Genomic DNA, 18,049 nt, shown 5'->3' with positions numbered 1-18,049 from the left:
ATGATTCTCTGGGAGGGTTATTTGGGATAACTATAATGATAAGAAACATAAGATATCAATAAAAATTTATTTTTTAAAAAGTGTTGGAGAAAATGTTAACAATGCAAATTAAACTTAAAATATGTTGACCATAGTTTTCCCCCCTGGAGAGCCAGTTGTTAAATGTTCATCAGCACTCTGGCAGATATTTCCATGCATAGAGGTAGCAAAGGACATGCTGTTAAAAGCTACTTTCCTTTACTATTATCTCCTATTCCTTTTCTGATTTTCAATGAGATGTTTATGAATCAGTTGCACACTTGCTGATGATTCCCACTCAGAGGGACAGCTAGAGTATATTTCCACATTGTCTCATTGAATCATTTACAGGTAGAAGGGGCCAACTTATCTCTTACTCCCAAATTTGCAAATGAGGAAAATGAGGCTCCCAGAAGTTAAGTGACCCACCCAAAGTCACAAAGGCAGAGCTAACACTTGAACTTAGTGGAGTGGAGACTTACATGCTATCATGAGATTCCCTTGAACTGAACATACATTTAGTGCCTACTACAAGGGTCAGGGTTGGAGGGGTTACCCCAACTCATTGTATGTTGACATATTGAATTAGAAATTGTTTTTCTCATGGGGCGGCTAGGTGTCACAGTGAATAGAGCACCAGCCCTGGAGTCAGGAGGACCTGAGTTCAAATCCAGCCTCAGACATTTAACACAAAAACTAGCCATGTGACCTTGGGCAAGTCACTTAACCCCAATTGCCCTCCAAAAAGCAAAAAAAAAAAGAAATTGTTTTTCTCTTCACTCCCTTATTCCTCCTCCGAGAGAGAAAGGGCAAGAGGAGCTTTGGAATAATTTGTTTTATTCTAAAAAAAACCTGTAAACAGCAGAGCAGAGATTCTTCTCCAGTGCTCTTCTGCCTGTATTCAGAGCAGTTGAAAGAAGTGAATGCAAAAGGTTGAGAATAGTGAGAGCCTTGGTCCTCAATCATCATCATTGCTGCTCAGACTTTTGCATCCTTTGCTCTTTGGTGTGGTGTCCTGGCAGTGACTTCTTTCAGACAACCAGGGAAGAGATATCAGCCAATATCCAATAGGACATTAACTCCTTGAGAACAAAACCCATTATTTTTGTCTTTGTATTCTCTGGCACCTTGTATATAGTCGTGCTTAATAAATGCTGCTTGAGTTGAGTTGAGCTTTGAAATATGGATCTGAGAGGTGAGAGTCCTTGATGAAATAAGTGAGTAGTCGACAAGTCACCTACTTACTAAATTTAGGGAAAGAAGGGTTTGTCCACTTGGCAAAATCGAGGGGCATAGGCCTGGATCAATTCCTTTAGCTGTAAAATAATGGCATGGGAATAGTTGATCTCTAAGGACTTTCCCAGCTCTAATATTCTCTGGTATTAAGAGTGATTGCTTTTTACCGGAAGAGAAAGAAACTCAAGCTCCTATCTTTTGGGATCAGAGATAAGAATGGAAATGATGAATAATGCTCGCATATTTTGTTCCCTACCAGTACAATTCTAATTTATTTAGTGCTTAAGTAGGTAATTGTGGCTACCACGGCACTACTCTAGCAGTCAATTCTTTTTCTTCCCAACCCCAAACCTGTGATTTCATCAACTTGGAAGAAAACTCCAGTGATCCAGATAGACAACACATCTGTACATAACCATCTTAGAGAGCTGTCTGGGTACTCAGAGGATAAGTGACTCCCCTGGGTCATATATCCAATATGTATCAGAGACAGGATTCCCAGGCTAGCCCTGTCTTCACTGTAGCATGTTGCCTCTCAGCAAGTCACTATGGAGGCTACAAATCACCACTCTCTTCACTGGAATCAAGGCCTGAGCTCATTTTTTCAGTGAGTGTCTTGGTGACACAGAAGGCTGTTGTGTTGATGGAATCCCCCAAACCACAGAATCCATCAACAGAGAAAAAGCAGTGACTTTCTAAAAATGCTATGCCTGCTTTCTCTCCTCTTCCCTCCCACTTACAAATATCAGCACAGGGTTTGTGCTTGAGTCAGAGAGCAAGGATTCCAAGGAAACATTTCTAGTCTATGAATGAGAATATTCCTACCTACTGAGAGAGAAAAATAAAAATACTTGCTTCAGTGATTAGAGAATTTTATAACTAGAAGGCTCCTTAGAGATCATCTAGTCCAAGGGTGGGGAACCTGCAGCCTCAAGGTCACATGTAGACTTCTAGATCCTCAAGTGCAGCCCTTTGGATCCCAACTGGATTCAGTCAAAGGGTCACACTTGAGGATCTAGAGGAATTAAGTCAAACAGCTGCCCTTGAGGATCTAGAGGGCCACTTGTGGCCTCAAGGCTGAAAGTCCCCCACCCTTATTTAATCCAACCCTGTCCCTTCCTTCCATTTAACAGATGAGGAAACTGAGACCCACGAAGGCCAAGTGACTTACCCTAGGTCATAGATCTAGTTAGTAGCAAAGTCATAGCCAGCACTCAGCTCTTCTGGGTCCCCCCCCTACTATGCCTGAGACCAGAAGGAAAGATTCCACAACTTACTGTCTGTATCTGTGTGAATCGCTTCCACAAATAAAGCATCCCCAGGATCCAGTCGTTCTTCAAGGCTGGCCTTAGTGTACTCTGGACCTGCAGGATCCAGCCCTACAAATGAAAGCATTGATTTCAGAAACACCTTCCCCTACCACCAGTGTAATACCATCAAGAAACTGTGATTGTTGTAGCTTCTAGAGCTATGCATCTTGGGTCTAAGAAATTGAATTTTACTTTCTTGAAGATTGTAGAGTCTTTTGATGAAGATTCAGTGATAACAGCTGAGAGGATAACTAAAACTAGGTTGGGGAAACTAAGGCACTATCTAGGGCAGAAAATTTAAAGGGGAGCAATAGCAGTGTCCTAGAGATTCTTCCTTCCCTTTTCACCCCATGCTGCAGAAAGGTACCATTAGACCGCACCTCAAGGAAGCCCGTTTGAAAAGATCTCATTCATTATTGTTTGGGAGAGAACTAGTTTAGAATTAAACTTACTTCAGATACTTCCCTTATTAAAATTAATTTGGGACTCTTGTTGCTTCCTCTTTTTCTGTATTTATAAAATTAGAATGACTTAACCTGCTACTGAATAAAAATAATGTCACAGGGGCAGCTAGGTGGCGGAGTGAGTAGAACACTGGCCCTAGAGTCAGGAGGACCTGAGTTCAGATTTGGCCTCAGACACTTAACACACACAAAAAAACTAGCCATGTGACCATGGGCAAGTTGCTTAACCCCAATTGCCTTCCAAAAAAGCAAATAAAGTAAAATAAAATAATGTCACATTTTATGTAATCTTTTAAGGTTTGCAAATCATTTTCCTGATAATAGCCCTGGAATATAGAGTACCAATCCCTACTCTATCCATTTTATGGATGAAGAAACTGAAATTCAGAGATATTGTGACAAAGCTTGCTGGTAAGTGCCAGAGCCAAGGACTCAAACCCCGATCTTCTGCATACAAGTGTAGTTCTCTCTCCACTAGAGTGTTATAGGATTTAGAGCTAAAAGGACCTAAATCTGAGAGATGACTTAGTCTAACCCCACTATTTTAGTAAAAAATAAACTGAGGCCTAGAGAGTTTAAGGAACTTGACTATAGAATGTAAATGCTTTGAGGGCAAGAACTAAGTCATTTTAAAAACTTTGTATCCCCAGTGATGCCTTGCACATTTTGTTGTTGTCCAGTCATGTCTGACTCCCCCGATCTCATTTGGAGTTCTCTTAACAAAGACACTGGTGTGATTTGCCATTTCCAGCTCAGTTTGCCGATGAGGAAACTGAGGCAAACAGGGTTAAGTGACTTGCCCAGGATCACACAACTAGGAAGAGTCTGAGGCCAGAATTGAACTCAGTAAGATGAGTCTTTCTGTTTCCAAGCCCAGGGCTCTATCCACTGGTCCACTTAGCTGCCTTGCCTTGCACATAGAGGCACTTAATAAATGTTTGTATAATTAAATGGCCCAGGGTTATATAGGTCATATGTTTCAGAACGCTGATTCTGGCTCTCTGACTCAAAATCCTGACTTCTTCCTCTGACGTGCTCCTAGACCACAAAGACTGATGAAATGGTTCTAGTGAAGGTGTTTGGCGTAGTGGGAAGGAAATGGATTTTGGAGTCAAAGGCATTGGGTTTGAGCCCCAACTCTACCACTTACTATGTGTGTGATCTTAAGGAAGTCAATAAAATTCCCTGGGCCTTAATTTTCTCAAATAAAAATGAATCTTAGATTTATGGCCTCTGAGCTCTCCTCCAACTCTATATTGGTGATTCTGATTACAATTGCAGCTTTTCATATAATACTTATCTATATATACACATATATATCCTACATATGTCTATATACATATCTATTTATGTGTACATGTATATAATATAAATATATGTAGACATATACATGCTATGTATGTGTGTATTTTTTTTTTTTTACCAGAACTATTATTTCATCAGTGAAGGAAGCTCCCAATGAAAAATTCTTCTACAAATATAGATCAACACCTTCTCTAAAACACAAAATCTTAGAAAGTTTTCCTCAGGCACCAAGTGGTTAAGTAATTTGCCTGGGGGTGGCTAGGTGGAGTAGTAAATAGACCACTGACCCTGGAGTCAGGAGGATCTGTGTTCAAATGCGGCCTCAGACACTTGACACACTTACTAGCCATGTGACTTTGGGCAAGTCACTTAACCCCAATTGCCCTCCAAAAACAACAAAAAAAAATTTGCCCAGGGTCATCAGGTCTTCCAGACTCTAGGGCCAGCCCTCTAATCTACCAATCCATATTGGTTTATGTTGTTATATAATAAAATAACATTGTTTTAAAAGGAATTATTAGTTTAAAATCAGCAATGTGCTATTATAATCTCTTCTCCTTACCTCAGTCATATTCAGGATTGTTAGTACTGCCCGTTAATCAGACTACAAATATTTATTAAACACCTGCTAGGCTCTGAGCTAAAAGACAGTTCCTGTTCTCAAGGAAGGAGCTCACAGTCTAATGGGACTGTTCCCAAACATCGAGTGACTGATCCAAAGCCAAGATAGAATATTACCTGTTATCCTTCCCAGCTGGCCTTTATAGAAATATCCTACCATTCCCCCAACATGTGCTCCAAGGCTGACCCCAATGATGTGGATAGATGACTCTGAAACACCAAGCACCTGCAATGGGATATCTGGAATGAGCTGGCCAAGTCAAGTCAGGGCTCACCAGCTCAACACATGGCAAGTACTTCTTCAGCAAGTCCACACCCTTGGAGATCCAACACAAGGAAGGCTTCATAATTCAAAGTGTTAACACCCCCACTCCCTGCCTTATGTGCCCCCACCTCACCCTATACACAAACTTGTGTCTTACCAGTAGATTGCTGATGAATTGGGAGATTTCCAGACCGAGTTTTATCACATTGTCCACAGCTGAGTAATAAACACCCGTGGATCCATAAACCCAGTCAACTGCAATCACATTCACATCTGCCACACGCAGAAGAGTGTGGATGAATTTATCAATCCAAGATGGCTTGGTTCCTAATGCCCTATGGGAGGTAGTAAAAAGAAATTAAAAAAAAACACCTTCCTTCCAAACTGGGACCCATTACAAGGTTGATTGCATTACAAGACCCCAAACCAAGGAAGAAAATCCAGATAAAGAAAGGTTAGAATAAGGGTGGCTAGGTGGCGCAGTGAATAGAGCACCCACCCTGGAGTCAGGAGGACCTGAGTTCAAATCCAGCCTCGGACACTTAACGCTTACTAGATGTGTGACCTTGAGCAAGTCACTTAACCCCAATTGCCCTACCCTCAAAAATAAAAATAAAAAAGAAAGGGTGGAAGGTTAATATGAAATATAGCAGTGCTTAGTGAGATCTGAACTCCCAAACATGAGTCTTCCTGACTTAGGCCCAGCACTGGGCCACCTATCTGTCTTTAAACAGGAGATACTCAGTGCAAATGCCAGGTGAATGAATTTGTATTCTACTGCTGATAAATATTCAGATTTCTCTTAGTCATCCCTCACCTGAGTCCAGGCCCCATGCTCTCTCCATTGCACTCCCTTGCTAGGTGGCACACTGGACAGAGCACCGGACATGGAAGAGCTGATTTCAAATTCAGCCTCGGACACTCACTAACTGTGTGACCCTGGGCAAGCCACTTAACCCTGTTTGCCTCAGTTTCCTCATTTGTAAAATGAGCTGGAGAAATAAATGGCAAACCATTCCAGTACCTTTACTAAGATAACCCTAAATGAGGTCACGAAGAGTCAGACAGAATTGAATAACAATAATAATCCCACATCTAGCAAATAAGCCCTTTTCAGTCTCCAACCTCCCTTGCCCTTATATTCCCCTTCACACACTCTGGTGTCCAGCCCAAATGGCTTTCTGGCTGTTCACACAATGTACACTCTCTCCCACCTTTGTACCAACTGTTCCCCACACCCTCCTCCCTTCTACCACTTAAGGTTTGGTAGCTCATTTCCATACTCAGTTCAAGAGCTACCTTTTACATGAAGCCTTTCCTGATCTCCCCAGTTACTAGTGCCTTGATCAAATGAAAAATTTGTAAAAGTGCATGGCACAGTGCCCGGCACATAGTAGGCATGTAATAAATGCTTGTTCCCTTCTCCTCTCCACCCCCCAAATATTATATATATGTAATATTTATGAATAGAATGTAAGCTCCTTGAGGGCAGGGACTATTTCATTTTTGTCTTTGCATGCCTAGTACAATGGCTCGCACATAGTAGGTATTTACCAAATCCTTATTGATTGATTGTCTAAAAATGTTACAGAAATAATACTAATAGCAAATTACAGTTGGAAAAGAGTTTTTGTACATACTGTATTACTTGATCCTGACAATATTTCTGTAAATTAGGTGGGACAAAATTATCCCCATTTTACAGATGAGAAAACAAATCCCAAACTCAGAGCAAGATTGTATTAGTCAGCTCTTACCATCTTGAGCAGTTCATTAACTTTTCATTGTGAGCATTTACACCTTGGAAATAGGCAAATGCTACAAATCAGGGCATGATTTATTGTTTTGTTGATTGTCTAAACCTAAGGAAATGATGGAAAAAATGTTAACAATGCAAGTCAAATTTAAAATGCATCATGTGGTTTTGAGGGGGAAGAATCAGTTAAACACCAGCATGCCCCTGCCCCAGAGGCCATCTAGTCCAACCAGAACCTAGTTGGGATTCCTGAGGCATGTTTTCCCTTATACTGAGCCTAAGTCTACATCTCTGCCTTTTACTCATTGCTCTTAGTTATTCTTTCTGGGGCCATTTGAGTCCTTCTTTCACAGGACAATCCTTTATATACTTGAAGATGGCTATCATGTCTTCTAAGGCTTTTCTTCTCCAGGATGAGCAGCTACAGATACTTCCACCAATCACCATAGAGAATGATTTTGAAGCCCTTCAGCATCCTGGTCATCTTCAGGACACTTTCCAGGACAGGTTAAGTGACTTCAATGTGACCTAGCTAGTAATAAATGGAGCTAGAACTGACTTCTAGGCCTTCTATATAGCTCAGGAGAAGGACTGAACTTGGAGCCAGGGGAACTAGGTTTGTTCCTGCTATTATTCTGCCTACATAACCTAGTATTGGTCACTTTAATGTCTGTATCTGTAAAATGAGACAATTTGATCAGATGATCTCCACAGTTCCTTCAAGCTCCAATTATCAATAATTATCTAAGTTCTAATCAAGGGTATGCTGTCTAGCTCAAACTGAAAGGTAATTATTACATTTTCCATGAAAGCATTTACAACTCAGTAATAATTCTAAAAAGCATGTGTTCATATATTTTCTCTTAGAGAGGCTGGTGGCTAAATGTTTACCAACATACCCCTGTATTGGTTCATAAATATTGCATGAACTTAGCAGGAATGCAGTGAAAGTTTCAGGAAATTAAGTTATTATAGTGCCAATGCAATATTTATAGCACCAATAGTGACTATGACTATGCTGGCACAGTTCTGAATCGCAAATTATAACAGACAGAAGCAAACATATAAAAGAGAGAAAACATATAGAAGACAGAAGCAAAAACATTTATTCAGACACCAGAAAGTCAAATCCCAAAACCAGAAAACTGAATCCATCATAACAACAAAGAAGTCAATATGCCATAACACAGCAGGAAGCCACGCCATCCTTTAGCCTTCCCACAAATACTCAGGAGCCTAGCTATCTCCTTGCCTGTGTTCTCTCTCCTCCCTCCATCTAACTGCTCTGACTCCCAGCTTCCTGTGGGCTCTGCTCCACCCTTCAGGAAACTCCTCCTACCACAGGCTCCATGTGATTACATTTGATCTATTAGGAGTCAGGGAAGATCTTCAAATTCCCTTAGGCCTATGAAGGGGAAGGGAAGATCTTCAAATTACCATTACCATTACAGTTATCACCAGACTGGAGGCCTGGTAACTATAAGCTAATAATAGTAATAGTGACAATATTAACGACAACTGGCATTTCTATAGCTCTTTAATACCCCTGTTTCTAGTCCATTGCTTTTTCCACTATGCCATAGCAGCATCAAAGGGAATCCTGTTCTTCCAGGATAATGAAAATGAAACCCACAAAACAAGTCATTTTCAGAGAGCCTATCAGGAAAGGTTGTCTAGGGAAGGTAGGTTTTTAACTGAGCCTTGAAGTAAGTCAGGGAAGCTACGAAGTGAAGAAAGGAGGGGAAGGAAGCAATGTGTAAGAAGATTGGGATGGTAGGAAGGGACTGGACTGTGAAGGGCTTTAAAAGCCTTCAGCTTTTTTTTATATTTATAGCATTTATAAATATAAATATATTTAAAAGCCAAAAGAATTTCTATTTGATACTTGAGTTAATAGGGAGCCACTAAAGTTTATTGAGTTTGGAGGAGAGGGAGGTGGTGGTGACATGATAGTCAGATATGAAAAATCACTTTGAAAAATTACTTTGGGGGCTGCCAGGTAGCACAGTGAGTAAGAGCACCGGCCCCAGTGTCAGGATGACCTGGGGATCGAATCCGGGCTCAGATACTTAGCACCACACCCAGAAATAATTGGCCGTGCAACCTTGAGCAAGTTACTTAACCCCAATTGCTTAAAAAAAAAAAAATTACTTTGGCAGATGATTGGATGGAAGGGATCTTTGAGATGATTTAATCCAACACCCCCATTTTATAGGTGAGGAAATTGAGGTCCAGAAAGGTTATGTTATATGTAACTCTTCAGGAACTGGTAATATTATATGTATGTGTGTATATATAAAGCACTGTTAAAATTGTGAGTATTTGAACAGGTGGTCAGTCAGTCCATTCCCTCTTTTCTCTACTCTTTTTCCATTGTATTTTCATGGTACCATTGAGCACAATACTACTTATTATCAAGTAAAAATGTGGGTCTAAGTGTGGACTCTTTAGGGAGCTCCTGTTGACCTCTTTATTTTTACCTGAATCCATGAATAATTAACTTGGTTTCCAGAGAGGTGTTGAATCCAAAATTCTGAAGGTCACTGCTTTCTCTTACCAGCTTCCCACAGCTAGGATCCAAAGGAGTGAAGAGAAGGAATTGAACGTTAAGGTTGGTGCCCCGTAGCAAATTGGCATTCTGAAAGTCAGAGCATTTCTGGTGTACAAGGGGAAGTTCACGACCTGTGGAAGAAAACCAAGAAGCTTAAAAGCTATTTATTCATGCTTTAGAAGACAAAGAAAAGAATAAAGGGTTATATGTTTAAGGTTTACATAAATTTGTAAATATTATGAATTTGGCAAGCATCAACAAACATTTCTCTATGCAAAAAGGAATATGAAGTACAGTCTTTTAAAAATATAAAATAAATTCAACATGTTAATTCCAAAGTTATCCTGCGTCTTTGTCTCGCTCTGAACTTCATTCTGTTCTGCCTGTGGTTTATTTTTTTAAAACCTTTTTTGGCATTTTTTTCTTATCTTTTCCCTTTTTGGGGCAGGGGGGAAGGAGGAATCACTATTACTTTTTCCTGTCTGCCTTCAAAAAAGTCTTCCCTTGTAACAAATAAGTATAGTTAAGCAAAATAATACACAGTGTGCATCTCATTCTGCTCCACTGGTAAGCATATCACCTTTCTATCAAGGACTGGGAAGCATACCTCATCATCAATCATCAGGAATCATAATTAATCATTTCATTGATCAGAATTATTAGGTCTTTCAAACTTATTCTACTTTTTACAATGATGTGGACATTGAATAAATTACTCTTTTGGTTCTGCTCACTTCACTTTGCATCAGTTTATAAAAGTTATCTTATGTTACTCTGAAACCATTCCTTTTGCCATTTCTTACAGCACAACAAAACTCCATTAATTCATATACCACCATCCATTCAGCCATCCCCTTAGGTGATAAGCACATACTTTGTTTCCATTTTTTTTCCACTGCAAAAAAAAAAAAAAAAACCACTGCTATGAACATTTTTTACATATGACTCCACTTCTTCTTTCTTTGATCTCTTTCGGTTATTAGCCTAGTAGTGGTATTGTTATGTCCAAGGGCATTGTTCATTGTTTAATGATTGTTAAGATATAGTTATAAATCGCTTTCCAGAATGATCGGATCAATTCACAGCTCCACCACCAGTGTATTAGTGTTCTCTTCCTCTCATATCCTTTCCAGCAGCTGCTATCTTCCTTTTTTAAAAATCATTTTGCCAAACTGATGAGCATGAGGAGGAACTTTAGAATTGTTTTCATTTGTATTTCTCTTACCACTCTTATTCCATGACTCTCTAGTACAGAGTCATCATTAGATCACAGGATCATAGACTTGGAGCTGGAAGGAAACTTAGAGATTAACTGGCCCAACCCTCATATTTTACAGATGAAAAAACGAAGACCCAGAGATTAAGTGACTTGCCCAAGATCACACAGTTGTTTTTTTTTAAAAAACAGAACTAGGGTTTGAACCAAGATACTCTGATTCCTAATCAAACACTTATTCCATTGTACCACAATGCCTCACTAAAATGTATACCAACCAAAAGTCAATTAATAAACATTTACTAAGTGTCTATTATATGCCAGCTAGATGGCTTAAGTGGATAGAGAGCCAGGCCTGGAGTCAGAAAGACTCATCTTCCTGAGTCCAAATCTGGCCTCAGACACTAGCTGTTTGACCCTGGTAAAGTCACTGAACCCTGTTTGCCTCAGTTTCCTCATCTGTAAAATGAGGTGAAGAAGGAAATAGTAAACCACTCTAGTATCTTTGCCAAGAAAACCCCAAATGGGGTCAAGAAGAGTTGGACTTGACACAACTGAACAACAATAAAATTACCTGTCAGACACCATGATAAGTGCAGGGGATACAAAGGAACAAGTTAAGTAGTCCCTGCCCCAGAGGAGCTTACCTTCAATAGAAGAGACAACATATGATTATTTGGGGGGGAAATCTAGTTTAACCCCTTTATTTTGTAGATGAAACACCTACACCTAGAGAAGTTAAGAGGCTTGACTGTGGTCATAGGAAGAGTAAGGAACTCAATAAAGATTCAAACCTATATGCTTTGAATCCAAATCCATTGCCTTTTCCATTCCTACATATTAACATGTGTATAGAGAAAATATGCAAAAAGAATACAAGATTATTATGGGAACTAGGGCACTCACAGCTAGCTACAAGGATCAGGAAAGATTTAATGCATAAACAAAGTCTAATATACAGCAAAATATTCATAGCTTATAATAACAAAAAAAAAACTGGAAACAAAGTATGTGCCTATCAATTGGGGAATGTCTTTTAAAATTTTTATTTTATTTTATTTTCGGCTCTGAATTCTGTCCCTCTCACCTCCTCTTTCCCCCACGTTGAAAAAGCAAGAAGAAAACTTGTTACAAACATATATAGCCAAGCAAAGGGCAGCTAGATGGTACAGTGGGTAGAGCACCAGGCCTGGAGTTAGGAAGACCTCATCTTCCTGGAGTCAATCCTGCCTCAGACATTTACTAGCTGTGTGACTCTGGGCAAGTCACTTACCCCTGTCTGCCTCATCTGTAAAAGGAGCTGGAGAAGGAAATGGCAAACGACTTCAGTATCTTTGTCAAGAAAGCCCCAAATGGGGTCATGAAGACTTGGATACAACTAAAATGACTGAACAATAAAAACTGTCTAAAGGGCATGATGGGGCCGTGTATGATGGACTTTTCAAGAGGGCCAAATCCCTCATCTGGTTAGTGACTAAGAAATAGCTATAAATCAGAAATGTAAAAGCTAGGACCATACTTTAGTCTCCTGCTAAAGTTAGAAATGAAAAATGGTAAGGTGGTTCCTTGTGGTTTTTAACTCGTATTTATTGTTTGCATACTGAATGCTGCATAATACTTGTTTTGGGCACCCATTAAGTAGCTGGTGTAAAGTGATCCAACCCCCCTCCCCAACACACACACATGTTACCACCTGATTTGTATGGGCTACAATTGTTCTTTTGAACCAAAGATTCTAGGTGCAATATTTATTTTATTACAAGAATTTTTAGTTCCTTGATACAAAACACTATGAAGTAATTCTTTGATGAGCACATCTTCTCCTCTCTTTAAGACTATAGCATATTTCCATGCATAACCCTCCTACAGGACCTGATTTTGCACAACACATAGACACACACACACACACATACACACACATCAGTTGTGAAAATTTTCTACATGTACAGCAAGTCAACTTCAAAAGTCATGCTAAAGTGGCAGCTAGGTGGTGCAGTGAGTAAAGCGCCAGCCTCAAAGTCGGGGGGACCTGAGTTTGGTTCCAGCCTCAGACACTTAACATATACACACACAAAAAAACTAGCTGTGTAACCTTGGACAAGTTACTTAACCCCAATCGCCCTCAAAAAAGGCAAAAAGAAAAAAAAAAGAAATATGTTAATGGGTGGCTAGGTGGCACAGTGAGTAAAGTGCCGGCCCAGGAGTGAGGAGGACCCCAGGTTGGTTCCAGCCTCAGACACTTAACACCCACACCAAAAAAACTGGCCGTGTAACCTTGGGCAAGTTACTTAACCCCAATTGTCCTCCAAAAGGCCAAACAAAAAAGAGTAATGCTAACCCAAATACTAAATAAATAACAACTGATTTTTTTAAAGGAAGAAAAACTAGTAAAGGTTCCAGAGAACAGGAAGTAAAATATCCCTCCTGCTGGGGCAAAATATGATCTACATTGTCAGGTGCCATCAGGTGCCATAATGTTTGTGCTCAATTTTTTTTCTTTATCCAAGGGAGGACTTGGTATGTTGGGTATGGGGCAAAGACTTATGTTCTCCAGAAATGACTGCGATATAAAGAAAAAAGACATATTTTTGAAAAAAGTAATTGAAAGTGTTCCTAAATTCTCACCTCCAACAATCTCTGCACATAGCAGTTAGTTTAGGGGCACAAGGACTAAGACTCAGTAAGAACAAAGGTGTGATGGAGCTAACTGAACCAGTTTTTTAGCTGATTGTTATATTTTCAGTGTGAACATTTACACCTTGGAAATTAGTAAATGCTACAAATCAGGGCTTGACTTATTGTTGATTTCTAGACTTAAGAAAGTAATGAAGAAATTGTTAATTATGCAGATTAAATATTAAAAGTGTGTTGAACATACTCTTCCTTCCTTCCTTTCTTTCTTCCCTTCTTTCTTCCTTTCTTTCTTTCTTTTTCTTCCTTCCTTCTCCTTCCTTCCTTCCTTCCATTGTTAAACATTTACCAGCATATCCCTGATGGGTACAATAGATTCTTATAGAGACAAAATCACTGATATCCCTTGGCACACACAATAAATCAAGCCCTGATATCCGTGAGAATAAAATGATCATCAAGCAAAAACTACAGAAGACAAAACTGAGAAACAAACATTAGTTTTAAGTGAAAAGATCACTGGTAACTTTTGATAAAGGAGTTTCCGTAGAGTTATTAGGGGTCAAGAAGAGATGAGAAAAACCACTGACCTGGAAAATAGATCCAGGAGAGATAATTTAAAAATTATTGGACTGCCTGAGAGCCATGACCAAAGTAAGAGCCTGGAAAGCATCCTCCAGGAAGTTCTCAAAGAAAACTGCCCTGATGTTTTAGAACCAGAGGGCAAAATAGAGGTTGAAAGAATCCACCGATCACCTCCTGAAAAAGATCCCAAAAAGAAAACTCCTAGGAATATTATAGCCAGGTTCTGGAATTCCCAGATTAAGGAGAGAATATTACAAGCAGCCAGGAAGAAACAATTTGAATATTGTGGAAACACAATCAGGATAACCCAGGATCTGGCAGCTTCTACACTGAGGGATCGAAGGGCCTGGAATGTGATATTCCGGAGGTCAAGGGAGCTAGGATTAAAACCAAGAGTCACCTACCCAGCAAAACTGAGTATCATGTTTCAGGGGAAAATATGGTCATTCAGTGGAATACAGGACTTTCAAGCATTCTTGCTGAAAAAACCAGAGTTGAATAGAAAATTTGACATTCAGATACAAGAAGCAAGAGTAGCATGAGAAGGTAAACAGGGAAAAGAAATCATAAGGAACTTATCAAAGTTGAACTATTTTTTTTTTTTAAGCAATCAGGGTTGAGTGGCTTGTTCGGGGTTGCATGGCCAGTTGTTGTTTCTGGGTGTGGTGCTGAGTGTCTGGGCCCGGATTTGATCCGGGTTATCCCAGAACTGGAGTCGGTGCTCTTGCTCGCTGAGCCACCTGGCCAAAGTTGAACTATTAACATTTCTACATGGAAAAACAATAATTGTAATCTATGAAACTTTTCTCAGTAATTGAAGGGATTAGAAATATATGTATATATATATATATATATATATATATATATATATATATGTATATATATATGTCTTTATATGAGGGTATGCGGGCATATGAATACATATGTGAATGTGTGTATATACGTTTACAGGTATACATAGATAGAGGGCATGGGACCAATTTAACAGGGAGGGATGATACTTAAAAGGTGAAATTAAGAGGTGAGAGGGGAATATAATGAGAGGAGATGGGGAGAGACAGAGTGGGGCAAACTCTCTCATACAGAAGAGGCAAGGGAAAATGGTTACAATGGAGGGGAAGAATAGGAAGGCAAAAGGGAATAGGTCAACCTTATTCCTATTGAATCTGGCTTGAGAAGGGAGGGAAATACACACTAAATAGGGGATCTCACCCTCCAGGAGAATAGGGGGGGAAGGGGATGTGAGGGGGGATGATGGAAGGGAGGGTAGGCTGGGGGGGAGAGAAGTTGGAAGCACCCACTTTTGAAAAGGGACAGGATCAAAGTAGAGAATAGAACAAGTGTGAGGTGGGATAGGAGGGAGGGAAATATAGTCAGTCTTTTACAATACATCTACTATATTATTGTTTTGCATTAGCCACACATGTACAACCTATACTGAACTGCTTGTCCCCCCAGTGGGGGTGGGTGGCAGGGGGGGGGTAGGGAATGAATCTGGAATTGAAAGTTTAAATCAAATATTCAAATATATATATATATGTGTGTGTGTGTGTGTGTGTGCGTGTGTGTGTGTGTGTATATATATATATATATGTATATATACTATTATTAATACCATCTTACATGTAATTAAGAAAAAAAGATATACAGGCACTGAGGCATAAAGATCCACTGGAAAAGTTGAAACGGGTATGGGAGAGAAAATATGGGAGAGAGCAGATTGGAGTAGGGGATATCCTGTAGGACTGCTGTTTTGGGGGGATGGTGGGGGAAAAACGGGGAGAAAATTTGTAACTCAAAAATCTGGCAGAAACGAATGATGTAAATCAGCAGTTAATAAAGCTTTTAAATTAAAAAAAAGAAGAGATGAGAAGTGAGTGGGTGGTGAGACAGAAGAGGCAACAAGTGTAGCCAATTCTTTCTTGGAGTTTGGCTTAGAAGGGTTGGAGAGCCACAAAATGACAGTTTAAAGGAATGGCAACATAAAGTGAAGGCTTGTTTGTTTGGTATTAAGAATAAGAAAGTTGGGGGGGGGGGGGCAGCAGCCAGGTAGCACAGCGAGTAAGAGCACCAGCTCCAGGGCTCAGACACTCAGCATCCACCCAGAAACACCTGGCTGTGTAACCTTGGGCAAGTTGCTTAACCCCAATTGCCCTCCAAAAGGCAAAAAAAAAAAAAAATAAGAAAGTTATTTAAGGATTAACAAGCATTTATTGTGTCTGCTAGGTACTAGACAATGGAAATACACAGGGTACACAACAACCATGTATCTGCAAAAATAAAACTAAGTAATTTAAGAGGCTATAGGATATAAATGGAGCTGAGGGAATCTGGAAAGGCTTCATATAGAAGGTGGCACTGGAAATGAGTTTTGAAGGAAAGAAGGAATTTTAAGCAGTGGGGTGAAGAGATAAGGCATTCCAGAAATAAATCACAGTCAATGGAAAGATACAAAGGTAAGAAATAGGGTGTCCTTTATGAAAAACAGCAAGAAGGGAAAATTGGCACAACTGTAGGGTACAAAAAGGGGAACTGAGGCATGATAAAGCTGGAAAGGTTAAGTGGAGAATGCGGTTGTAATATAAATAGAGAAGGTAATATTTTATCCTAGAGGTAATTTATTGAGTAAAGGAGTGACATGGTCAGACCTGGGCTTTAGGAAAATCACTTTTGTAGCTATGTCAGAGGCTGCAGAGTGGTGAGAGCCTTGATCCACAGAGACCAAATAGGAAGCTACTACAATAGTTCCATATCTCAGTCTGTCCCCCATGTCCACTTTGGGGCTTACAATCTCTGTGACCTTGGGTAAGTCACTTAATTCCAGGTTTCAGTCTTCCTATTTATAAGATGGAAACAGGAGTATCTCAGCTAACTTTTGACAGGTTTTTTTGTGAAGCTCAAATGAGAAAATGAATATAGAACAATATATGTATATATTGCTTTTGAATTATCTATATATGTATGTACATATATAGTTACATATAGTTATACATAAATATATAGTTACATGTATATACATAATTATAATTAAAATTTTTAATGTATGTGTATGGAGAGAGAGAAAGAGAGAGAGTGATCTAGTCCAAACCCCTCATCTTACAAATGAGGAAACTGAGACCTAGGGAGGATAAATGGCTTTCCCAAAATCACACAATAAGGGTTTGAGATAAGATTTTTTTTTGGAGGCAATCAGAGTTAAGAGACTAGCCCAGGTTCATACAGCTAGTAAGTGCCCAAGGTCAGGTTTGAGCTCAAATCCTCTTGACTCCAGTGCTAATTCTGTGTTAGGAGAAAGTATAACTATCCTCTCATTGGTCCAACCATCTCATTTAATAGATGAAAAACCTGAGACCCAAAGAAATGAAGAGACTTGCTTGAGGTCCCACAAATAGTATGTGGCAGAACTTAGATCTGAATCCAGGTCCTACAAAGCAACTCTCAAGCAAGAACAAAATAAAACATTTACAGAGAAACAAACCATGAAATTCAAATTAATATTCAAATGCATATTGAAAACTTTAGTGTTGACAAGATCTTAAATAATGGAATGAACCGGGTTCAATCATGGAAGGCTTCCTGGAGGAAAAGTTCATAGAGAACATAGATTGGCAAAGAGAAGCTAGCAGAGATTCCAGGAATGGAATAAGTAGAAGCACACTCAAAAGCATGGAAGTGGGAACAAATAAGTGGAAGAGATAGTGAGTAGGTTAACATGGTTTGAGCAGAGGGTCCAAATGGACCTTCTCCACAGGGCAGGGAGTTTGTGTTCTGGGAGCTTAGGGGAGGAAAGGAACTTAAATGCCAGGCCTCGGAGGAGTTTCAGGCAACTAGATTAAGGTAGCAAGGGGGCAGTTTCTTAAAGGTGGAAGACTGATGCAAGTGATGCTTGTGGGAAATTGTTCTATCAACTGTGTGTGAGAGGGAGGGAGAATGAGAGTGAAGAGAGACACAGAAAGGGAAACACAGAGAAAGAGTCAGAGAAGAAAGAGACAGAAACGAGAGAAATGAGAGAAAAGAGAGAGAGAGAGAGAGAGAGAGAGAGAGAGAGAGAGAGAGAGAGAAGGGAGAGAGAGAGAGAGAGAGAGAGAGAG

The 18,049-nt window shown here is 39.7% G+C and overlaps 1 protein-coding gene across 1 annotated transcript in view; it reads right to left on the bottom strand.

The window, feature by feature from the left end:
- Positions 1-18,049, bottom strand: part of ADPRH (ADP-ribosylarginine hydrolase) — a 72,227-nt gene that overhangs the window by 30,660 nt on the left and 23,518 nt on the right. Inside the window, exons 6-9 of the mRNA XM_069069982.1 lie at positions 9,456-9,657; positions 5,377-5,554; positions 5,072-5,180; positions 2,532-2,633 (exon numbers count right to left, since the gene is read on the bottom strand). Of these exons, the coding sequence (XP_068926083.1) occupies positions 2,532-2,633; positions 5,072-5,180; positions 5,377-5,554; positions 9,456-9,657 (591 nt within the window). The remainder of the gene's footprint in view (positions 1-2,531; positions 2,634-5,071; positions 5,181-5,376; positions 5,555-9,455; positions 9,658-18,049) is intronic.

Source organism: Petaurus breviceps, unplaced genomic scaffold (genome assembly GCF_028583685.1).
Source record: "Petaurus breviceps papuanus isolate PSGF00001 unplaced genomic scaffold, PetGlider_PUasm1.0 90792, whole genome shotgun sequence".
NCBI lineage: Eukaryota > Metazoa > Chordata > Mammalia > Diprotodontia > Petauridae > Petaurus > Petaurus breviceps.
This window is presented reverse-complemented; position numbering and strand designations above follow the sequence as displayed.